Below are 24,000 nucleotides of genomic sequence, written 5' to 3' on the forward strand. Positions count from 1 at the left end.
GAACTGAACCACATGAGGGCGCCCGAGAGCAAAGTCATCATTAGTCAGTGGTCAGTCTTATTGGCCTTGTTACTATAGTGCTACTTCAGGCGAATAACTAAACATATGATTAAAAAAATAAAATAAAATAATATATATATATATATACACAAATATATATATATATATATATTTGTGTGTGTGTGTGTGTGTGTGTGTATGTGTGTGTGTGTGTGTGTGTGTGTGTGTGTGTGTGTCAATCATCCTTCATTAAACACAGACACTAACAGTGGAGACAAAGAGAGAGTTTTCATACTCATCTACAAAGATGAAACACACTAACCTTGATTCTAAAAATATAGAATAATCTGTAAAACTAATTTTAGACTCAGTACACCTGGAAAACCCACCACTACTATGACTAAAGCTTCGCAAATAAGAGGCATCTCACAGATTCATGTATAACAGCGCTCTATCAGTCTCCCTGTGGCAGTCTCGTGTCATTTCCTGTGCTATTCAGATTGAGAAAGCATAAACATCGCTCTATAAATCATACTGCTCTGCATTTCACTATCAGAGAGATGGGTTTGGCCAAGCACATTTACGACCTCTTATTAAACTGAATTATTGACCAGAGACACGATACAAGATTGAATTGTCTCTGTCTCTCACTGATCTCATCTCAGTGACACAGAAGGATCAAAACTGGAGAACATGATCTGTGTCCTCGAGTGTCTTCTCTGTCCACGCCGTGGGGCGAGCGGTAAGCGTTAAGGGACGCAGGTCTCTAATGGCCCGCGTTCATAATAGTGAGCAGTGGCCAACGGCGTCAGGGGTGTGTGTCCATGTTCTCTACGCGTGGAGTAAGCGAACAGTGCCGGCGTATTGAACGTTAACGGCTCGCAGTGCCTTTGGCCTGTCAACAGGTTGTTTACATTTGCCACTGACCTTAAAGCAGTGGACCGAGGTTCACATATCACCTACAGTTCAGACAGTATCAGTGTCAATGTAAAGCCGTTACATGTAGACAGCAAAGCAGAACGGCAGGAAGGAGACCCTCGCCTGTTAAGGGCCTTGGCACAGGTGCTGCTGTGTTCTCCTGTTTAGGCCAGCGGCCGGCACACACATGATCACAAGACCTCCTCCTTGGAGATGAGGACCATGTCATAACGGACGCTGGCATCACCTTACACCTAGCATGATCTCACTGTGTCACGCACACACACACGGGCGAAGGAGACAATCTAGATGAATGGAGGCTCGACCACATTAGACTCTCAGCATGGAAACAGAAGAATGAGCTGAACAGGAAAAGCCACTTTCAGATTTAGTGCTGTGCCTGCTGAGAAAACAGACAGACTGACGATTCCCTCTACTGCAGTCAGTGTTGAGCTTAGGGCCTCAACACTCCAGCAGCTGGAAGTGCCCAAAGCAAAGAATATTTATTTTCTTGTCGTTTTTAATCAGTGTCGGACAGTGAAAATTTCCTATTCCAGTCCAAAGGACTTCCAAAAATAACAAACCACCCAAAAGAGACAACAAACTGCCCAAAAGTGACCCTTGGCTCGCTGTGTTCAAGGGGCACCACAGAAGAACCACAGGAGCGAGATTAAAACACTCCAAATGTGCGCAAATATTTTCTTTTAAAAGTCCACCACCGTATCAGTTTCACAAAAACACACAGCGTTAGCGATATGCAGATAAGGTATGATTGCTTTTGTTTTCCATGGGAAACTGACTAATCAGAATGTCTACCCCTTTCAGTCTGAGAGGTTTTGAGTTATTGTCTCTTGGTCAGGAAACTCCAATCATTCACACAGACCAACGTGAGACACATAAACCACAATCACTATGATTATTCAGGAAAGAGAGTTTGGGGGGGGGTGGGGGCGCGTTAGGGAGAGATCCTGTTGAGTCTCAGTACAGAAAAGCCCTAGGCAGGCTTCGCCTCAATTTCATGTGGCGAGAGCATGTATAATAACAATACTGCAGTAAGGTTTTTTCAAGTAGCAGAAAAGACAGGCAGACAGAGATCAAGGAAGAACGGCACCTCTAAGGCAGGAATTGTAATCCTACACCAACAGTCAGTGTTGTGGTTCCTATGGCCACAGTGTGGTTTTGTCTGTGTTTAGTTCATGTCTCTGACCAAATGTTCTGTTTCCTTTTCCCCAGTCCTTCTTGTGTTGACCTATGTCATGTACACTTGTCTCATTCCCGTCATTTAGTTTTGCACTCACAGGATTCCCTACGAAAACCTTACCAGGAATTTAAGATTATGCACAACGACAATGACAACAATACTTTTTTTTTGACAGATGTTCTGATTATTGCATGTATTTGGAATGCCTTACGTATATGTTTGCGGTGTGTAGAGAGTGATTATGAAGTGCAATAGGGCGCTTATAAGTGCTTATTAGGCGCTTATTAGGTGCTTACGTAGATGTTGTCCTTCTGGTAGCGCTGGTGGAGGTTGTGCATGATGGCGGCCTCGTGGAGCTCAGCCAGCGTTGACATGTCCTCCACCCCATCGATGCTGCTCGGGTGCATGGGGTACACCTTCTCCCTGTTCACCGTCGCCTGCTGCAGGTACAACACCTTCAGAGCGGGAGACAGAGAGACAGGGAGAGACAGGATGAGTTAGGAATATTTTTGCTTCCAAGTGGGCATGATGAGACCAAGTGGGCATGATGTGCGATGGACAGAGCTGGACACCTTGTAAAGCAATCTTTGGCTCCTCAGTCAAGCTGAGTTACACTAACCCACAGAGAAAGACACGCACACACACACAAATACACGCGCGCGCACACACGCACGCATGCATGCATGCATTAGTGGGTTTATTGATTTCCAGTCTGTCACAGATCTCTGTTCATGAACTGTGGATATATTCCTGTGCACTCCACTCCCTGGTTTCCATGGATGTGGCACGGCAGGAGCATATAATTCATTTAAGATGGAGGGAAAGAGAGGGAGGGAGAGACGAAGAGAGACACAGAGAGAGACACAGACAGAGAGAGAGAGAGAGAGAGAGAGAGAGAGAGAGAGACAGAGAGAGAGACAGAGAGAGAAGGAGAGAACCATGTCAGTGTTGTGTCAGGCCTCCAAAACAGGTAGGGCAGATAGGACAACACACACACACACACACACACACACACACACACACATACACACACACACAGTAGTGCATAATGCTGGATAGCTTCCTTTGCTGTACCAGACATGGAAGTGTCTATTATAGAGCATTATACAGTGTGTGTGTGTGTGTGTGTGTGGTTAATATTATCACACTATATCACAAGTGGTGTGTATGAAATCAGGATAATACCACATACTCAACCTACTGTATGATAATTCACTTTTAGATGTAGACTACAGTATCTAACAGATCTACTCTCTGTTTACTTCAACATGAAATAGCAGAGGACTTTAGATTATGTTGTGCAAAAGTTTATTTTCTGTTCATCGTATTCACTTTCCTTAAATGCAGCTCCATGAAGCTTCCTCTATTACCTCTCTACCTAATAGATTATCAGGACTCGTTCAAAACGAGCATCACAAGGAATCACTCATTTATTCTCCTGTACTGTGCTGGTGTTGTATTTGTGTTTCTCTTTCATATTTGTAACTAGTAGCTCTGTAACGTCTGTTCTGGGTTCAGATGGGAAGCCCCACATATAGACGAACAAAGGCAGACACACATTCATGCGTCATACAATTTTCTCTCTTTAAGAATGAATTGACTTATGTGTATGTAAATAACCCTCTATAACCTAAAAGCCTGTTTTAGCCACATAATCAGAGATGAAAAGTTTCCTTCTTGTGTATTATTAAATTTCTGTTATGACATTTATGTGCAAGCTGTCATCATTTATGTTGCATGGAGCCGTGAATCAAGCCTCTAGCCTGATGCATGGCATTATGTGCCTAGGCTGGCACTGATTGGGAAACAGTGGACGAGGCAGCAATACCAACCAGTACCCAAAGACTGATGCATAATTAGACAGAAACTACTGTGTTTGCCGGCATCAACTACATTGTGTGTATAACTCCAACTGTACCACAGCACTGTGGTAATGCATGTTAGGATGTCTCATCACCACTGCACTGTAGTTCAGTGGGCGTTAGCACGCTATCTTACATTAAAACCGTGGAAAATCTGCTGTGCTGTCTGGCTACAACTGTCGCCCTGACATCACTTCCTGTCAGCCCGCCACCTTCTTCACCGCAGTGCCGTAACCTCTCGATGCGCGCGCTCCTCCTCTCGCCTGACCTCGCGCACGCACTTCCTGGCAGTGCTAGAGACACACCACAGGAAGTCTTAGCAGACCAACGTCTGACTGAACCGCTTAGTGTAGCCAAACTCTTATCGCACACACACACACACATGTGCGCACACACACACACACACACACACACACACACACACACACACAAACAAACACACACAAGAGGAACAAAGAAAGAACAGAGAAGAAAGGGCTTTGTACAGTACTGATCCATATTGCTATATTCACTGTTACAGGAAACCTCTGCAGAGCTTAAACTCTGATAAAAGAGAGCAGGAGAAGGTCAAAGGGAAGAACAGGAGGGTGTGTAGAGCAGAGTGCAGGAGAGTGTATAGAGGAGTGTGTGTATAGAGGAGAGTGTGTGTGTAGAGGAGAGTGTGTGTGTAGAGCAGAGTGCAGGAGAGTGTATAGAGGAGTGTGTGTATAGAGGAGAGTGTGTGTGTAGAGGAGAGTGTAGGACAGTGTATAGAGGAGTGTGTGTGTAGAGGAGAGTGTGTTTACAGGGGCATGTAGGAGAGTGTATAGAGAAGTGTGTGTGAAGAGGAGAGTGTAGGAGAGTGTATAGAGGAGTCTGTGTGTAGAGGAGAGTGTAGGAGAGTGTATAGAGGAGTGTGTGTGTAGAGGAGAGTGTGTAGAGGAGTGTGTAGGAGGGTGTGTGTAGAGGAGAGTGTCGGAGAGTGTATGTGTAAAGGAGAGTGAAAGAGAGTGTATAGAAGAGTGTGTGTGTAAAAGAGAGTGAAGGATAGTGTATAGAGGAGTGTGTAGGAGAGTGTGTGTAGAGGAGAGTGTAGGAGAGTGTATAGAGGAGAGTGTATAGAGGAGAGTGGAGGAGAGTGTGTGTAGAGGAGAGTGTAGGAGGGTGTGTGTGTAGAGGAGAGTGTAGGAGAGTGTATAGAGGAGTGTGTAGGAGAGTGTGTGTGTGTAAAGCAGAGTGAAGGAGAGTGTATAGAGGAGTGTGTAGGAGGGTGTGTCAGTAAAGGAGAGTGTAGGAGAGTGCATAGAGGAGAGTGTAGGAGGGTGTGTGTAGAGGAGAGTGTAGGAGGTTGTGTGTGTAGAGGAGAGTGTATAGAGGAGTGTGTAGGAGAGTGTGTGTGTAGAGGAGAGGGTAGGAGAGTGTGTGTGTAAAGCAGAGTGAAGGAGAGTGTATAGAGGAGTGTCTAGGAGGGTGTGTGTGTACAGGAACGTGTAAGAGAGTGTATAGAGGAGTGTGTGTGTAGAGGAGCGTGTAGAAGAGTGTATAGAGGAGTGTGTGTGTAGAGGAGGGTGTGTGTGTACAGGAATGTGTAAGAGAGTGTATAGAGGAGTGTGTGTGGAGAGGAGAGTGTAGGAGAGTGTATAGAGGAGTGTGTGTGTAGAGGAGAGTGTGTGTGTAGAGGAGAGTGTAGAAGAGTGTATAGAGGAGTGTGTGTGTAGAGGAGAGTGTGTGTGTAGAGGAGAGTGTAGAAGAGTGTATAGAGGAGTGTGTGTGTAAAGGAGAGTGTGTGTGTAGAGTAGAGTGTAGGAGAGTGTATAGAGGAGTGTGTAGGAGGGTGTGTGTGTAGAGGAGAGTGTAGGAGAGTGTGTGTGTAGAGGAGAGTGTAGGAGGGTGTGTGTGTAGAGGAGAGTGTAGGAGAGTGTATAGAGGAGTGTGTGTGTAGAGGAGAGTGTGTGTGTACAGGAGCATGTAGGAGAGTGTATAGAGGAGAGGAGTGTGTGTGTAGAGGAGAGTGTAGGAGAGTGTATAGAGGAGTGTGTAGGAGGGTGTGTGTAGAGGAGAGTGTAGGAGAGTGTGTGTGTAAAGGAGAGTGAAAGAGAGTGTATAGAAGAGTGTGTAGGAGAGTGTGTGTGTAGAGGAGAGTATAGGAGAGTGTGTGTGTAAAAGAGAGTGAAGGATAGTGTATAGAGGAGTGTGTAGGAGAGTGTGAGTGTAGAGGAGAGTGTAGGAGGGTGTGTTTGTAGAGGAGAGTGTAGGAGAGTGTATAGAGGAGTGTGTTTGTAGAGGAGAGTGTGTGTGTACAGGAGCGTGTAGGAGAGTGTATAGAGTAGTGTGTGTAGAGGAGAGTGTAGTAGAGTGTATAGAGGAGTGTGTAGGAGGGTGTGTGTGTAGACGAGAGTGTAGGAGAGTGTATAGTGGAATGTGTAGGAGGGTGTGTGTAAAGGAGAGTGTAGGAGAGTGTGTGTGTAAAGGAGAGTGAAAGAGAGTGCATAGAGGAGAGTGTAGGAGGGTGTGTGTAGAGGAGAGTGTAGGAGGTTGTGTGTGTAGAGGAGAGTGTATAGAGGAGTGTGTAGGAGAGTGTGTGTGTAGAGGAGAGAGTAGGAGAGTGTATAGAGGAGTGTGTGTGTAGAGGAGAGTGTAGGAGAGTGTATAGAGGAGTGTGTGTGTAGAGGAGAGTGTGTGTGTAGAGGAGAGTGTAGGAGACTGTATATAGGAGAGTGTATAGAGGAGAGTGTAGGAGAGTGTGTGTAGAGGAGAGTGCAGGAGAGTGTATAGAGGAGTGTGTAGGAGAGTGTGTGTGTGAAGCAGAGTGAAGGAGAGTGTATAGAGGAGTGTGTAGGAGAGTGTGTGTGTAGAGGAGAGTGTAGGAGAGTGTGTAGGAGAGTGTGTGTAGAGGAGAGTGTAGGAGAGTGTGTGTGTAAAGCAGAGTGAAGGAGTGTATAGAGGAGTGTCTAGGAGGGTGTGTGTGTACAGGAGCGTGTAAGAGAGTGTATAGAGGAGTGTGTGTGTAGAGGAGAGTGTAGAAGAGTGTATAGAGGAGTGTGTGTGTAGAGGAGAGTGTGTGTCTAGAGTAGAGTGTAGGAGAGTGTATAGAGGAGTGTGTAGGAAGGTGTGTGTGTAGATCAGAGTGTAGGAGAGTGTATAGAGGAGTGTGTAGGAGGGTGTGTGTGTAGAGAAGAGTGTAGGAGAGTGTGTGTGTAGAGGAGAGTGTAGGAGGGTGTGTTTGTAGAGGAGAGTGTAGGAGAGTGTATAGAGGAGTGTGTGTGTAGAGGAGAGTGTAGGAGAGTGTATAGAGGAGAGTGTAGGAGAGTGTGTGTGTAAAGGAGAGTGAAAGAGAGTGTATAGAAGAGTGTGTAGGAGAGTGTGTGTGTAGAGGAGAGTATAGGAGAGTGTGTGTGTAAAAGAGAGTGAAGGATAGTGTATAGAGGAGTGTGTAGGAGAGTGTGAGTGTAGAGGAGAGTGTAGGAGGGTCTGTTTGTAGAGGAGAGTGTAGGAGAGTGTATAGAGGATTGTGTGTGTAGAGGAGAGTGTAGTAGAGTGTATAGAGGAGTGTGTAGGAGGGTGTGTGTGTAGACGAGAGTGTAGGAGAGAGTACAGTGGAATGTGTAGGAGGGTGTGTGTAGAGGAGAGTGTAGGAGAGTGTGTGTGTAAAGGAGAGTGAAAGAGAGTGTATAGAAGAGTGTGTAGGAGAGTGTGTGTGTAGAGGAGAGTGTAGGAGAGTGTATAGAGGAGAGTGTATAGAGGAGAGTGTAGGAGAGTGTGTGTACAGGAGAGTGCAGGAGAGTGTATAGAGGAGTGTGTAGGAGAGTGTGTGTAGAGGAGGGTGTATAGAGGAGTGTGTAGGAGGGTGTGTGTAGAGGAGAGTGTAGGAGAGTGTGTGTGTAAAGGAGAGTGAAAGAGAGTGTATAGAAGAGTGTGTAGGAGAGTGTGTGTGTGTAGAGGAGAGTATAAGAGAGTGTGTGTGTAAAAGAGAGTGAAGGAGAGTGTATAGAGGAGTGTGTAGAGGAGAGTGTGTGTGTACAGGAGCGTGTAGGAGAGTGTATAGAGGAGTGTGTGTGTAGAGGAGAGTATAGAAGAGTGTATAGAGGAGTGTGTGTGTAGAGGAGAGTTTGTGTGTAGAGGAGCATGTAGGAGAGTGTGTGTGTAGAGGAGAGTGTGTGTGTAGAGGAGATTGTAGGAGGGTGTGTGTGTAGAGGAGAGTGTGTGTGTAGAGGAGCGTGTAGGAGGGTGTGTGTGTAGAGGAGAGTGCAGGAGAGTGTACAGAGGAGTGTGTAGGAGAGTGTGTGTGTAAAGCAGAGTGAAGGAGATCGTATAGAGGAGTGTGTAGGAGGGTGTGTGTGTAGAGGAGAGTGTAGGAGAGTGTATAGAGGAGTGTGTAGGAGAGTGTGTGTAGAGGAGGGTGTATAGAGGAGTGTGTAGGAGGGTGTGTGTGTAGAGGACAGTGTAGGTGAGTGTACAGAGGAGAGTGTAGGAGAGTGTATAGAGGAGTGTGTGTGGAGAGGAAAGTGTGTGTGTAGAGGAATGTGTAGGAGAGTGTATAGAGGAGTGTGTGTGTAGAGGAGAGTGTGTGTGTAGAGGAGAGTGTAGGAGAGTGTATAGAGGAGTGTGTAGGAGGGGGTGTGTGTAGAAGAGAGTGTAGGAAAGTGTATAGAGGAGTGTGTAGGAGTGTGTGTGTGTAGAGGAGTGTATAGAGGAGTGTGTAGGAGGGTGTGTGTAGAGGAGAGTGTAGGAGAGTGTGTGTGTAAAGGAGAGTGAAAGAGAGTGTGTAGAAGAGTGTGTAGGAGAGTGTGTGTGTAGAGGAGAGTGTAGGAGGGTGTGTGTGTAGAGGAGAGTGTAGGAGACTGTCCAGAGGAGTGTGTGTGTAGAGTAGAGTGTTTGTGTACAGGAGCGTGTAGGAGAGTGTATAGAGGAGAGTGTATAGAGGAGAGTGTAGGAGAGTGTATGTGTAGAGAAGAGTGTAGGAGGGTGTGTTTGTAGAGGAGAGTGTAGGAGAGTGTATAGAGGAGTGTGTGTGTAGAGGAGAGTGTGTGTGTACAGGAGCATGTAGGAGAGTGTATAGAGGAGAGGAGTATGTGTGTAGAGGAGAGTGTAAGAGAGTGTATAGACGAGTGTGTAGGAGGGTGTGTGTAGAGAAGAGTGTAGGAGAGTGTGTGTGTAGAGGAGAGTGTAGGAGGGTGTGTTTGTAGAGGAGAGTGTAGGAGAGTGTATAGAGGAGTGTGTGTGTAGAGGAGAGTGTGTGTGTACAGGAGCATGTAGGAGAGTGTATAGAGGAGAGGAGTGTGTGTGTAGAGGAGAGTGTAGGAGAGTGTATAGAGGAGTTTGTAGGAGGGTATGTATGTTAAGGAGAGTGTAGGAGAGTGCATAGAGGAGAGTGTGGGAGGGTGTGTGTAGAGGAGAGTGTAGGAGGATGTGTGTGTAGAGGAGAGTGTATAGAGGAGTGTGTAGGAGAGTGTGTGTAAAGGAGAGTGTAGGAGAGTGTGTGTGTAAAGCAGAGTGAAGGAGAGTGTATAGAGGAGTGTGTAGGAGGGTATGTGTGTTAAGGAGAGTGTAGGAGAGTGCATAGAGGAGAGTGTGGGAGGGTGTGTGTAGAGGAGAGTGTAGGAGGATGTGTGTGTAGAGGAGAGTGTAGGAGAGTGTATAGAGGAGTGTGTAGGAGAGTGTGTGTAGAGGAGAGTGTAGGAGAGTGTGTGTGTAAAGCAGAGTGAAGGAGAGTGTATAGAGGAGTGTCTAGGAGGGTATGTGTGTAAAAGAGAGTGAAGGATAGTGTATAGAGGAGTGTGTAGGAGAGTGTGTGTGTAGAGGAGAGTGTAGGAGGGTGTGTTTGTAGAGGAGAGTGTAGGAGAGTGTATAGAGGAGTGTGTGTGTAGAGGAGAGTGTGTGTGTGTACAGGAGCGTGTAGGAGAGTGTATAGAGTAGTGTGTGTAGAGGAGAGTGTAGTAGAGTGTATGGAGGAGTGTGTAGGAGGGTGTGTGTAAAGGAGAGTGTAGAAGAGTGTGTGTGTAAAGGAGAGTGAAAGAGAGTGTATAGAAGAGTGTGTAGGAGAGTGTGTGTGTAGTGGAGAGTGAAGGATAGTGTATAGAGGAGTGTGTAGGAGAGTGTGTGTGTAGAGGAGAGTGTAGGAGAGTGTATAGAGGAGAGTGTAGGAGAGTGTGTGTAGAGGAGAGTGTAGGAGGGTGTGTGTGTAGAGGAGAGTGCAGGAGAGTGTATAGAGGAGTGTGTAGGAGGGTGTGTGTGTAGAAGAGAGTGTAGGAGAGTGTATAGAGGAGTATGTAGGAGAGTGTGTGTAGAGGAGGGTGTATAGAGGAGTGTGTAGGAGGGTGTGTGTGTAGAGGAGAGTGTAGGTGAGTGTACAGAGGAGAGTGTAGGAGAGTGTATAGAGGAGTGTGTGTGGAGAGGAGAGTGTGTGTGTAGAGGAATGTCTAGGAGAGTGTATAGAGGAGTGTGTGTGTAGAGGAGAGTGTGTGTGTAGAGGAGAGTGTAGGAGAGTGTATAGAGGAGTGTGTAGGAGGGGGTGTGTGTAGAAGAGATTGTAGGAAAGTGTATAGAGGAGTGTGTAGGAGGGTGTGTGTGTAGAGGAGTGTATAGAGGAGTGTGTAGGAGGGTGTGTGTAGAGGAGAGTGTAGGAGACTGTATAGAGGAGTGTGTGTGTAGAGGAGAGTGTTTGTGTACAGGAGCGTGGAGGAGAGTGTATAGAGGAGAGTGTATAGAGGAGAGTGTAGGAGAGTGTGTGTGTAGAGAAGAGTGTAGGAGAGTGTGTGTGTAGAGGAGAATGCAGGAGAGTGTATAGAGGAGTGTGAAGGAGAGTGTGTGTGTAGAGGAGAGTATAGGAGAGTGTGTCTAAAAGAGAGTGAAGGATAGTGTATAGAGGAGTGTGTAGGAGAGTGTGTGTGTAGAGGAGAGTGTAGGAGGGTGTGTGTGTAGAGGAGAATGCAGGAGAGTGTATAGAGGAGTGTGAAGGAGAGTGTGTGTGTAGAGGAGAGTATAGGAGAGTGTGTCTAAAAGAGAGTGAAGGATAGTGTATAGAGGAGTGTGTAGGAGAGTGTGTGTGTAGAGGAGAGTGTAGGAGAGTGTATAGAGGAGATTGTAGGAGAGTGTGTGTGTAGAGGAGAGTGTAGGAGAGTGTATAGAGGAGTGTGTGTGTAGAGGAGAGTGTTTGTGTACAGGAGCATGTAGGAGAGTGTATAGAGGAGTGTGTGTGTAGAGGAGAGTGTAGGAGGGTATGTGTGTAACGGAGAGTGTAGGAGGGTGTGTGCGTAGAGGAGAGTGTAGGAGAGTGTGTGTGTAAAACAGAGTGAAGGAGATTGTATAGAGGAGTGTCTAGGAGGGTGTGTGTGTACAGGAGCGTGTAAGAGAGTGTATAGAGGAGTGTGTGTGTAGAGGAGAGTGTAGGAGAGTGTATAGAGGAGTGTGTGTGTAGAGGAGAGTGTGTGTGTACAGGAGCGTGTAGGAGTGTATAGAGGAGTGTGTGTGTAGAGGAGACTATAGAAGAGTGTATAGAGGAGTGTGTGTGTAGAGGAGAGTGTGTGTGTAGAGGAGCATGTAGGAGAGTGTGTGTGTAGAGGAGAGTGTGTGTGTAGAGGAGAGTGTAGGAGGGTGTGTGTGTAGAGGAGAGTGTGTGTGTAGAGGAGCGTGTAGGAGGGTGTGTGTGTAAAGCAGAGTGAAGGAGAGTGTATAGAGGAGTGTATAGGAGGGTGTGTGTGTAGAGGAGAGTGTAGGAGAGTGTATAGAGGAGTGTGTAGGAGAGTGTGTGTAGAGGAGGGTGTATAGAGGAGTGTGTAGGAGGGTGTGTGTGTAGAGGAGAGTGTAGGTGAGTGTACAGAGGAGAGTGTAGGAGAGTGTGTGTAGAGGAGAGTGTAGGAGAGTGTGTGTGTAAAGGAGAGTGAAAGAGAGTGTATAGAAGAGTGTGTAGGAGAGTGTGTGAGTAGAGGAGAGTGAAGGAGGGTGTGTGTGTAGAGGAGAGTGTAGGAGACTGTATAGAGGAGTGTGTGTGTAGAGGAGAGTGTTTGTGTACAGGAGCGTGGAGGAGAGTGTATAGAGGAGAGTGTATAGAGGAGAGTGTAGGAGAGTGTGTGTATAGAGAAGAGTGTAGGAGAGTGTGTGTGTAGAGGAGAGTGTAGGAGGGTGTGTTTGTAGAGGAGAGTGTAGGAGAGTGTATAGAGGAGTGTGTGTGTAGAGGAGAGTGTGTGTGTACAGGAGCATGTAGGAGAGTGTATAGAGGAGAGGAGTGTGTGTGTAGAGGAGAGTGTAGGAGAGTGTATAGAGGAGTGTGTAGGAGGGTGTGTGTGTAGAAGAGAGTATAGGAGAGTGTATAGAGGAATGTGTAGGAGGGTGTGTGTAGAGGAGAGTGTAGGAGAGTGTGTGTGTAAAGGAGAGTGAAAGAGAGTGTATAGAACAGTGTGTAGGAGAGTGTGTGTGTAGAGGAGAGTGAAGGATAGTGTATAGAGGAGTGTGTAGGAGAGTGTGTGTGTAGAGGAGAGTGTAGGAGAGTGTATGGAGGAGAGTGTAGGAGAGTGTGTGTAGAGGAGAGTGTAGGAGGGTGTGTGTGTAGAGGAGAGTGCAGGAGAGTGTATAGAGGAGTGTGAAGGAGGGTGTCTGTAGAGGAGAGTGTAGGAGAGTGTGTGTGTAAAGGAGAGTGAAAGAGAGTGTATAGAAGAGTGTGTAGGAGAGTGTGTGTGTAGAGTATAGGAGAGTGTGTGTGTAAAAGAGAGTGAAAGATAGTGTATAGAGGAGTGTGTAGGAGAGTGTGTGTGTAGAGGAGAGTGTAGGAGGGTGTGTGTGTAGAGGAGAATGCAGGAGAGTGTATAGAGGAGTGTGAAGGAGAGTGTGTGTGTAGAGGAGAGTATAGGAGAGTGTGTCTAAAAGAGAGTGAAGGATAGTGTATAGAGGAGTGTGTAGGAGAGTGTGTGTGTAGAGGAGAGTGTAGGAGAGTGTATAGAGGAGAGTGTAGGAGAGTGTGTGTGTAGAGGAGAGTGTTGGAGAGTGTATAGAGGAGTGTGTGTGTAGAGGAGAGTGTTTGTTTACAGGAGCATGTAGGAGAGTGTATAGAGGAGTGTGTGTGTAGAGGAGAGTGTAGGAGAGTGTGTGTGTAAAGGAGAGTGAAAGAGAGTGTATAGAACAGTGTGTAGGAGAGTGTATGTGTAAAGCAGAGTGAAGGAGAGTGTATAGAGGAATGTGTAGGAGGGTGTGTGTAAAGGAGAGTGTAGGAGAGTGTATGTGTAAAGCAGAGTGAAGGAGAGTGTATAGAGGAGTGGGTAGGAGGGTATGTGTGTAAAGGAGAGTGTAGGAGAGTGCATAGAGGAGAGTGTAGGAGGGTGTGTGTGTAGAGGAGAGTGTAGGAGAGTGTGTGTGTAAAACAGAGTGAAGGAGATTGTATAGAGGAGTGTCTAGGAGGGTGTGTGTGTAGAGTAGAGTGCAGGAAAGTGTATAGAGGAGTGTGAAGGAGGGTGTCTGTAGAGGAGAGTGTAGGAGAGTGTGTGTGTAAAGGAGAGTGAAAGAGAGTGTATAGAAGAGTGTGTAGGAGAGTGTGTGTGTAGAGGAGAGTATAGGAGAGTGTGTGTGTAAAAGAGAGTGAAGGATAGTGTATAGAGGAGTGTGTAAGAGAGTGTGTGTGTAGAGGAGAGTATAGGAGAGTGTGTGTGTAAAAGAGAGTGAAGGAGAGTGTATAGAGGAGTGTGTAGGAGAGTGTGTGTGTAGAGGAGAGTGTAGCAGAGTGTATGGAGGAGAGTGTAGGAGAGTGTGTGTGTAGAGGAGAGTGTAGGAGGGTGTGTGTGTAGAGGAGAGTGCAGGAGAGTGTATAGAGGAGTGTGTAGGAGAGTGTGTGTGTAAAGCAGAGTGAAGGAGATTGTATAGAGGAGTGTGTAGGAGGGTGTGTGTGTAGAGGACAGTGTAGGAGGGTGTATAGAGGAGTCTGTAGGAGGGTGTGTGTGTGTGTGTAGAGGAGAGTGTACAGAGGAGAGTGTAGAAGAGTGTATAGAGGAGTGTGTGTGGAGAGGAGAGTGTGTGTGTAGAGGAGTGAGTCGGAGAGTATATAGAGGAGTGTGTGTAGAGGAGAGTGTGTGTGTAGAGTAGAGTGTAGGAGAGTGTATAGAGGAGTGTGTAGGAGATTGTGTGTAGAGGAGACTGTAGGAGATTGTGTGTGTGTAAAGGAGAGTGAAAGAGAGTGTATAGAAGAGTGTGTAGGAGAGTATGTGTGTAGAGGAGAGTGTAGGAGAGTGTGTGTGTAAAAGAGTGAAGGATAGTGTATAGAGGAGTGTGTGTGTAGAGGAGAGTGTGTGTGTAGAGGAGAGTGTAGGAGGGTGTGTGTGTAGAGGAGAGTGTAGGAGAGTGTATAGAGGAGTGTGTAGGAGAGTGTGTGTGTAAAGCAGAGTGAAGGAGAGTGTATAGAGGAGAGTGTAGGAGTGTGTGTGTGTAGAGGAGATTGTAGGAGAGTGAATAGAGGAGTGTGTGTGTAGAGGAGAGTGTGTGTGTAGATGAGCGTGTAGGAGAGTGTATAGAGGAGAGTGTAGGAGAGTGTGTGTGTAGAGGAGAGTGTAGGAGAGTGTATAGAGGAGAGTGTATAGAGGAGAGTGTAGGAGAGTGTGTGTGTAGAGGAGAGTGTAGGAGGGTGTGTGTGTAGAGGAGAGTGCAGGAGAGTGTATAGAGGAGTGTGTAGGAGGGTGTGTGTAGAGGAGAGTGTAGGAGAGTGTGTGTGTAAAGGAGAGTGAAGAGAGTGCATAGAGGAGTGTGTAGGAGGGTGTGTGTGTAGAGGAGAGTGTAGGAGAGTTTAATAAAGGAGTGTGTAGGAGGATGTGTGTGTAGAGGAGAGTGTAGTAGAGTGTATAGAGGAGTGTGTAGGAGAGTGTGTGTGTAGAGGAGAGTGTAGGAGAATGTATAGAGGAGAGTGGTGTTTTGAGAGGAGAGGGTGTATGTAGAGGAGAGTGTAGGAGATTGTACAGAGGAGACTGTAGGAGAGTGTGTGTGTAGAGGAGAGTGTAGGAGAGTGTATAGAGGAGATTGTGTGTGTAGAGGAGAGCATAGTTAGAGTGTATAGTGGAGTGTGTGTGTAGAGGGAGACTGTGTGGGTAGAGGAGTGTATAGGAAAGTGTATAGAGGAGTGTGTGTGTAGAGGAGAGTGTGTGTGTAGAGGAGAGTGCAGGAGAGTGTATAGAGGAGTGTGTAGGAAGGTGTGTGTGTAGAGGTGAGTGTAGGAGAGTGTATAGAGGAGTGTGTAGGAGAGTGTGTGTGTAGTGGAGAGTGTGTGTGTAGAGGAGAGTGCAGGAGAGTGTATAGAGGAGTGTGTAGGAAGGTGTGTGTGTAGAGGTGAGTGTATAGAGGAGTGTGTAGGAGAGTGTGTGTGTGTGTGGAGAGTGTGGTGTAGAGGAGAGTGTAGGAGAGTGTATAGACAAGTCTGTTAGAGGATGTGTGTGTAGAGGAGAGTGTAGGAGAGTGTACAGAGGAGAGTGTAGGAGTGTGTGTGTGTAGAGGAGTGTGTAGGAGAGTGTACAGAGGAGAGGGTAGGAGAGTGTATAGAGGAGTGTGTGTGTAGAGGAGAGTGTGTGTGTACAGGAGCATGTAGGAGAGTGTATAGAGGAGTGTGTGTGTAGAGTGAGAGTGTAGGAGAGTGTATAGAGGAGTGTGTAGGAGGGTGTGTGTGTAGAAGAGAGTATAGGAGAGTGTATAGTGGAATGTGTAGGAGGGTGTGTGTAGAGGAGAGTGTAGGAGAGTGTGTGTGTAAAGGAGAGTGAAAGAGAGTGTATAGAACAGTGTGTAGGAGAGTGTGTGTGTAGAGGAGAGTGAAGGATAGTGTATAGAGGAGTGTTGTAAGAGAGTGTGTGTGTAGAGGAGAGTGTAGGAGAGTGTATAGAGGAGAGTGTATAGAGAGATTGTAGTAGAGTGTGTGTGTAGAGGAGAGTGTGGGAGGGTGTGTGTGTAGACGAGAGTGCAGGAGAGTGTATAGAGGAGTGTGAAGGAGGGTGTGTGTAGAGGAGAGTGTAGGGAGAGTGTGTGTGTAAAGGAGAGTGAAAGAGAGTGTATAGAATAGTGTGTAGGAGAGTGTGTGTGTGTAGAGGAGAGTATAAGAGAGTGTGTGTGTAAAAGAGAGTGCAGGAGAGTGTATAGAGGAGTGTGAAGGAGGGTGTGTGTAGAGGAGCGTGTGGGAGAGTTGTGTGTGTAAAGGAGAGTGAAAGAGAGTGTATAGAAGAGTGTGTAGGAGAGTGTGTGTGTGTAGAGGAGAGTATAAGAGAGTGTGTGTGTAAAAGAGAGTGAAGGAGAGTGTATAGAGGGAGTGTGTAGGGAGAGTGAGTGTAGAGGAGAGTGTAGGAGAGTGTATGGAGGAGAGGTAGGGAGTGTGTGTGTAGAGGGAGATGTAGGAGGGTGTGTGTGTAGAGGAGAGTAGAGGAGAGTGTATAGAGGAGTGTGTAGGAGAGTGTGTGTGTAAAGCAGAGTGAAGGAGATTGTTATGAGGAGTGTGTAGGAGGGTGTGTGTGTAGAGGACAGTGTAGGAGGGTGTATAGAGGAGTCTGTAGGAGGGTGTGTGTGTGTAGAGGAGAGTGTACAGAGGAGAGTGTAGGAGAGTGTATAGAGGAGTGTGTGTGGAGAGGAGAGTGTGTGTGTAGAGGAGTGTGTCGGAGAGTATATAGAGGAGTGTGTGTAGAGGAGAGTGTGTGTGTAGAGTAGAGTGTAGGAGAGTGTATAGAGGAGTGTGTAGGAGATTGTGTGTGTGTAAAGGAGAGTGAAAGAGAGTGTATAGAAGAGTGTGTAGGAGAGTATTTGTGTAGAGGAGAGTGTAGGAGAGTGTGTGTGTAAAAGAGAGTGAAGGATAGTGTATAGAGGAGTGTGTGTGTAGAGGAGAGTGTGTGTGTAGAGGAGAGTGTAGGAGGGGGTGTGTGTAGAGGAGAGTGTAGGAGAGTGTATAGAGGAGTGTGTAGGAGAGTGTGTGTGTAAAGCAGAGTGAAGGAGAGTGTATAGAGGAGAGTGTAGGAGGGTGTGTGTGTAGAGGAGATTGTAGGAGAGTGAATAGAGGAGTGTGTGTGTAGAGGATAGTGTGTGTGTAGATGAGCGTGTAGGAGAGTGTATAGAGGAGAGTGTAGGAGAGTGTGTGTGTAGAGGAGAGTGTAGGAGAGTGTATAGAGGAGAGTGTATAGAGGAGAGTGTAGGAGAGTGTGTGTGTAGAGGAGAGTGTAGGAGGGTGTGTGTGTAGAGGAGAGTGCAGGAGAGTGTATAGAGGAGTGTGTAGGAGGGTGTGTGTAGAGGAGAGTGTAGGAGAGTGTGTGTGTAAAGGAGAGTGAAGGAGAGTGCATAGAGGAGTGTGTAGGAGGGTGTGTGTGTAGAGGAGAGTGTAGGAGAGTTTATAAAGGAGTGTGTAGGAGGATGTGTGTGTAGAGGAGAGTGTAGTAGAGTGTATAGAGGAGTGTGTAGGAGAGTGTGTGTGTAGAGGAGAGTGTAGGAGAATGTATAGAGGAGAGTGTGTGTGTAGAGGAGAGGGTGTATGTAGAGGAGAGTGTAGGAGATTGTACAGAGGAGACTGTAGGAGAGTGTGTGTGTAGAGGAGAGTGTAGGAGAGTGTATAGAGGAGATTGTGTGTGTAGAGGAGAGCATAGTAGAGTGTATAGTGGAGTGTGTGTGTAGAGGAGACTGTGTGGGTAGAGGAGTGTGTAGGAAAGTGTATAGAGGAGTGTGTGTGTAGAGGAGAGTGTGTGTGTAGAGGAGAGTGCAGGAGAGTGTATAGAGGAGTGTGTAGGAAGGTGTGTGTGTAGAGGTGAGTGTAGGAGAGTGTATAGAGGAGTGTGTAGGAGAGTGTGTGTGTAGTGGAGAGTGTGTGTGTAGAGGAGAGTGCAGGAGAGTGTATAGAGGAGTGTGTAGGAAGGTGTGTGTGTAGAGGTGAGTGTATAGAGGAGTGTGTAGGAGAGTGTGTGTGTAGTGGAGAGTGTGTGTGTAGAGGAGAGTGTAGGAGAGTGTATAGACAAGTCTGTTAGAGGATGTGTGTGTAGAGGAGAGTGTAGGAGAGTGTACAGAGGAGAGTGTAGGAGAGTGTGTGTGTGTAGAGGAGTGTGTAGGAGAGTGTACAGAGGAGAGGGTAGGACAGTGTATAGAGGAGTGTGTGTGTAGAGGAGAGTGTGTGTGTACAGGAGCATGTAGGAGAGTGTATAGAGGAGTGTGTGTGTAGAGGAGAGTGTAGGAGAGTGTATAGAGGAGTGTGTAGGAGGGTGTGTGTGTAGAAGAGAGTATAGGAGAGTGTATAGTGGAATGTGTAGGAGGGTGTGTGTAGAGGAGAGTGTAGGAGAGTGTGTGTGTAAAGGAGAGTGAAAGAGAGTGTATAGAACAGTGTGTAGGAGAGTGTGTGTGTAGAGGAGAGTGAAGGATAGTGTATAGAGGAGTGTGTAGGAGAGTGTGTGTGTAGAGGAGAGTGTAGGAGAGTGTATAGAGGAGAGTGTATAGAGGAGATTGTAGGAGGGTGTGTGTGTAGACGAGAGTGCAGGAGAGTGTATAGAGGAGTGTGAAGGAGGGTGTGTGTAGAGGAGAGTGTAGGAGAGTGTGTGTGTAAAGGAGAGTGAAAGAGAGTGTATAGAAGAGTGTGTAGGAGAGTGTGTGTGTGTAGAGGAGAGTATAAGAGAGTGTGTGTGTAAAAGAGAGTGCAGGAGAGTGTATAGAGGAGTGTGAAGGAGGGTGTGTGTAGAGGAGCGTGTAGGAGAGTGTGTGTGTAAAGGAGAGTGAAAGAGAGTGTATAGAAGAGTGTGTAGGAGAGTGTGTGTGTGTAGAGGAGAGTATAAGAGAGTGTGTGTGTAAAAGAGAGTGAAGGAGAGTGTATAGAGGAGTGTGTAGGAGAGTGAGTGTAGAGGAGAGTGTAGGAGAGTGTATGGAGGAGAGTGTAGGAGAGTGTGTGTGTAGAGGAGAGTGTAGGAGAGTGTATGGAGGAGAGTGTAGGAGAGTGTGTGTGTAGAGGAGAGTGTAGGAGGGTGTGTGTGTAGAGGAGAGTGCAGGAGAGTGTATAGAGGAGTGTGTAGGAGGGTGTGTGTGTAGAGGACAGTGTAGGAGGGTGTATAGAGGAGTCTGTAGGAGGGTGTGTGTGTGTGTAGAGGAGAGTGTACAGAGGAGAGTGTAGGAGAGTGTATAGAGGAGTGTGTGTGGAGAGGAGAGTGTGTGTGTAGAGGAGTGAGTCGGAGAGTATATAGAGGAGTGTGTGTAGAGGAGAGTGTGTGTGTAGAGTAGAGTGTAGGAGAGTGTATAGAGGAGTGTGTAGGAGATTGTGTGTAGAGGAGACTGTAGGAGATTGTGTGTGTGTAAAGGAGAGTGAAAGAGAGTGTATAGAAGAGTGTGTAGGAGAGTATGTGTGTAGAGGAGAGTGTAGGAGAGTGTCTGTGTAAAAGAGTGAAGGATAGTGTATAGAGGAGTGTGTGTGTAGAGGAGAGTGTGTGTGTAGAGGAGAGTGTAGGAGGGGGTGTGTGTAGAGGAGAGTGTAGGAGAGTGTATAGAGGAGTGTGTAGGAGAGTGTGTGTGTAAAGCAGAGTGAAGGAGAGTGTATAGAGGAGAGTGTAGGAGGGTGTGTGTGTAGAGGAGATTGTAGGAGAGTGAATAGAGGAGTGTGTGTGTAGAGGATAGTGTGTGTGTAGATGAGCGTGTAGGAGAGTGTATAGAGGAGAGTGTAGGAGAGTGTGTGTGTAGAGGAGAGTGTAGGAGAGTGTATAGAGGAGAGTGTATAGAGGAGAGTGTATAGAGGAGAGTGTAGGAGAGTGTGTGTGTAGAGGAGAGTGTAGGAGGGTGTGTGTGTAGAGGAGAGTGCAGGAGAGTGTATAGAGGAGTGTGTAGGAGGGTGTGTGTAGAGGAGAGTGTAGGAGAGTGTGTGTGTAAAGGAGAGTGAAGGAGAGTGCATAGAGGAGTGTGTAGGAGGGTGTGTGTGTAGAGGAGAGTGTAGGAGAGTTTATAAAGGAGTGTGTAGGAGGATGTGTGTGTAGAGGAGAGTGTAGTAGAGTGTATAGAGGAGTGTGTAGGAGAGTGTGTGTGTAGAGGAGAGTGTAGGAGAATGTATAGAGGAGAGTGTGTGTGTAGAGGAGAGGGTGTATGTAGAGGAGAGTGTAGGAGATTGTACAGAGGAGACTGTAGGAGAGTGTGTGTGTAGAGGAGAGTGTAGGAGAGTGTATAGAGGAGATTGTGTGTGTAGAGGAGAGCATAGTAGAGTGTATAGTGGAGTGTGTGTGTAGAGGAGACTGTGTGGGTAGAGGAGTGTATAGGAAAGTGTATAGAGGAGTGTGTGTGTAGAGGAGAGTGTGTGTGTAGAGGAGAGTGCAGGAGAGTGTATAGAGGAGTGTGTAGGAAGGTGTGTGTGTAGAGGTGAGTGTAGGAGAGTGTATAGAGGAGTGTGTAGGAGAGTGTGTGTGTAGTGGAGAGTGTGTGTGTAGAGGAGAGTGCAGGAGAGTGTATAGAGGAGTGTGTAGGAAGGTGTGTGTGTAGAGGTGAGTGTATAGAGGAGTGTGTAGGAGAGTGTGTGTGTAGTGGAGAGTGTGTGTGTAGAGGAGAGTGTAGGAGAGTGTATAGACAAGTCTGTTAGAGGATGTGTCTGTAGAGGAGAGTGTAGGAGAGTGTACAGAGGAGAGTGTAGGAGAGTGTGTGTGTGTAGAGGAGTGTGTAGGAGAGTGTACAGAGGAGAGGGTAGGAGAGTGTATAGAGGAGTGTGTGTGTAGAGGAGAGTGTGTGTGTACAGGAGCATGTAGGAGAGTGTATAGAGGAGTGTGTGTGTAGAGGAGAGTGTAGGAGAGTGTATAGAGGAGTGTGTAGGAGGGTGTGTGTGTAGAAGAGAGTATAGGAGAGTGTATAGTGGAATGTGTAGGAGGGTGTGTGTAGAGGAGAGTGTAGGAGAGTGTGTGTGTAAAGGAGAGTGAAAGAGAGTGTATAGAACAGTGTGTAGGAGAGTGTGTGTGTAGAGGAGAGTGAAGGATAGTGTATAGAGGAGTGTGTAGGAGAGTGTGTGTGTAGAGGAGAGTGTAGGAGAGTGTATAGAGGAGAGTGTATAGAGGAGATTGTAGGAGAGTGTGTGTGTAGAGGAGAGTGTGGGAGGGTGTGTGTGTAGACGAGAGTGCAGGAGAGTGTATAGAGGAGTGTGAAGGAGGGTGTGTGTAGAGGAGAGTGTAGGAGAGTGTGTGTGTAAAGGAGAGTGAAAGAGAGTGTATAGAAGAGTGTGTAGGAGAGTGTGTGTGTGTAGAGGAGAGTATAAGAGAGTGTGTGTGTAAAAGAGAGTGCAGGAGAGTGTATAGAGGAGTGTGAAGGAGGGTGTGTGTAGAGGAGCGTGTAGGAGAGTGTGTGTGTAAAGGAGAGTGAAAGAGAGTGTATAGAAGAGTGTGTAGGAGAGTGTGTGTGTGTAGAGGAGAGTATAAGAGAGTGTGTGTGTAAAAGAGAGTGAAGGAGAGTGTATAGAGGAGTGTGTAGGAGAGTGAGTGTAGAGGAGAGTGTAGGAGAGTGTATGGAGGAGAGTGTAGGAGAGTGTGTGTGTAGAGGAGAGTGTAGGAGGGTGTGTGTGTAGAGGAGAGTAGAGGAGAGTGTATAGAGGAGTGTGTAGGAGAGTGTGTGTGTAAAGCAGAGTGAAGGAGATTGTATAGAGGAGTGTGTAGGAGGGTGTGTGTGTAGAGGACAGTGTAGGAGGGTGTATAGAGGAGTCTGTAGGAGGGTGTGTGTGTGTAGAGGAGAGTGTACAGAGGAGAGTGTAGGAGAGTGTATAGAGGAGTGTGTGTGGAGAGGAGAGTGTGTGTGTAGAGGAGTGTGTCGGAGAGTATATAGAGGAGTGTGTGTAGAGGAGAGTGTGTGTGTAGAGTAGAGTGTAGGAGAGTGTATAGAGGAGTGTGTAGGAGATTGTGTGTGTGTAAAGGAGAGTGAAAGAGAGTGTATAGAAGAGTGTGTAGGAGAGTATGTGTGTAGAGGAGAGTGTAGGAGAGTGTGTGTGTAAAAGAGAGTGAAGGATAGTGTATAGAGGAGTGTGTGTGTAGAGGAGAGTGTGTGTGTAGAGGAGAGTGTAGGAGGGGGTGTGTGTAGAGGAGAGTGTAGGAGAGTGTATAGAGGAGTGTGTAGGAGAGTGTGTGTGTAAAGCAGAGTGAAGGAGAGTGTATAGAGGAGAGTGTAGGAGGGTGTGTGTGTAGAGGAGATTGTAGGAGAGTGAATAGAGGAGTGTGTGTGTAGAGGATAGTGTGTGTGTAGATGAGCGTGTAGGAGAGTGTATAGAGGAGAGTGTAGGAGAGTGTGTGTGTAGAGGAGAGTGTAGGAGAGTGTATAGAGGAGAGTGTATAGAGGAGAGTGTAGGAGAGTGTGTGTGTAGAGGAGAGTGTAGGAGGGTGTGTGTGTAGAGGAGAGTGCAGGAGAGTGTATAGAGGAGTGTGTAGGAGGGTGTGTGTAGAGGAGAGTGTAGGAGAGTGTGTGTGTAAAGGAGAGTGAAGGAGAGTGCATAGAGGAGTGTGTAGGAGGGTGTGTGTGTAGAGGAGAGTGTAGGAGAGTTTATAAAGGAGTGTGTAGGAGGATGTGTGTGTAGAGGAGAGTGTAGTAGAGTGTATAGAGGAGTGTGTAGGAGAGTGTGTGTGTAGAGGAGAGTGTAGGAGAATGTATAGAGGAGAGTGTGTGTGTAGAGGAGAGGGTGTATGTAGAGGAGAGTGTAGGAGATTGTACAGAGGAGACTGTAGGAGAGTGTGTGTGTAGAGGAGAGTGTAGGAGAGTGTATAGAGGAGATTGTGTGTGTAGAGGAGAGCATAGTAGAGTGTATAGTGGAGTGTGTGTGTAGAGGAGACTGTGTGGGTAGAGGAGTGTGTAGGAAAGTGTATAGAGGAGTGTGTGTGTAGAGGAGAGTGTGTGTGTAGAGGAGAGTGCAGGAGAGTGTATAGAGGAGTGTGTAGGAAGGTGTATGTGTAGAGGTGAGTGTAGGAGAGTGTATAGAGGAGTGTGTAGGAGAGTGTGTGTGTAGTGGAGAGTGTGTGTGTAGAGGAGAGTGCAGGAGAGTGTATAGAGGAGTGTGTAGGAAGGTGTGTGTGTAGAGGTGAGTGTATAGAGGAGTGTGTAGGAGAGTGTGTGTGTAGTGGAGAGTGTGTGTGTAGAGGAGAGTGTAGGAGAGTGTATAGACAAGTCTGTTAGAGGATGTGTGTGTAGAGGAGAGTGTAGGAGAGTGTACAGAGAAGAGTGTAGGAGAGTGTGTGTGTGTAGAGGAGTGTGTAGGAGAGTGTACAGAGGAGAGGGTAGGAGAGTGTATAGAGGAGTGTGTGTGTAGAGGAGAGTGTGTGTGTACAGGAGCATGTAGGAGAGTGTATAGAGGAGTGTGTGTGTAGAGGAGAGTGTAGGAGAGTGTATAGAGGAGTGTGTAGGAGGGTGTGTGTGTAGAAGAGAGTATAGGAGAGTGTATAGTGGAATGTGTAGGAGGGTGTGTGTAGAGGAGAGTGTAGGAGAGTGTGTGTGTAAAGGAGAGTGAAAGAGAGTGTATAGAACAGTGTGTAGGAGAGTGTGTGTGTAGAGGAGAGTGAAGGATAGTGTATAGAGGAGTGTGTAGGAGAGTGTGTGTGTAGAGGAGAGTGTAGGAGAGTGTATAGAGGAGAGTGTATAGAGGAGATTGTAGGAGAGTGTGTGTGTAGAGGAGAGTGTGGGAGGGTGTGTGTGTAGACGAGAGTGCAGGAGAGTGTATAGAGGAGTGTGAAGGAGGGTGTGTGTAGAGGAGAGTGTAGGAGAGTGTGTGTGTAAAGGAGAGTGAAAGAGAGTGTATAGAAGAGTGTGTAGGAGAGTGTGTGTGTGTAGAGGAGAGTATAAGAGAGTGTGTGTGTAAAAGAGAGTGCAGGAGAGTGTATAGAGGAGTGTGAAGGAGGGTGTGTGTAGAGGAGCGTGTAGGAGAGTGTGTGTGTAAAGGAGAGTGAAAGAGAGTGTATAGAAGAGTGTGTAGGAGAGTGTGTGTGTGTAGAGGAGAGTATAAGAGAGTGTGTGTGTAAAAGAGAGTGAAGGAGAGTGTATAGAGGAGTGTGTAGGAGAGTGAGTGTAGAGGAGAGTGTAGGAGAGTGTATGGAGGAGAGTGTAGGAGAGTGTGTGTGTAGAGGAGAGTGTAGGAGGGTG

General features: G+C 47.0%; 1 protein-coding gene across 1 annotated transcript in view; it reads right to left on the minus strand.

Moving 5' to 3' along the window:
• myo10l1 (myosin X, like 1) overlaps positions 1-24,000 on the minus strand; it is a 71,475-nt gene that overhangs the window by 25,550 nt on the left and 21,925 nt on the right. Inside the window, exon 3 of the mRNA XM_081710311.1 lies at positions 2,416-2,574. Coding sequence (XP_081566437.1) covers positions 2,416-2,574 — 159 coding nt within the window. The remainder of the gene's footprint in view (positions 1-2,415; positions 2,575-24,000) is intronic.

Source organism: Electrophorus electricus, chromosome 3, assembly GCF_041902795.1.
Source record: "Electrophorus electricus isolate QZ-2024a chromosome 3, ASM4190279v1, whole genome shotgun sequence".
NCBI lineage: Eukaryota > Metazoa > Chordata > Actinopteri > Gymnotiformes > Gymnotidae > Electrophorus > Electrophorus electricus.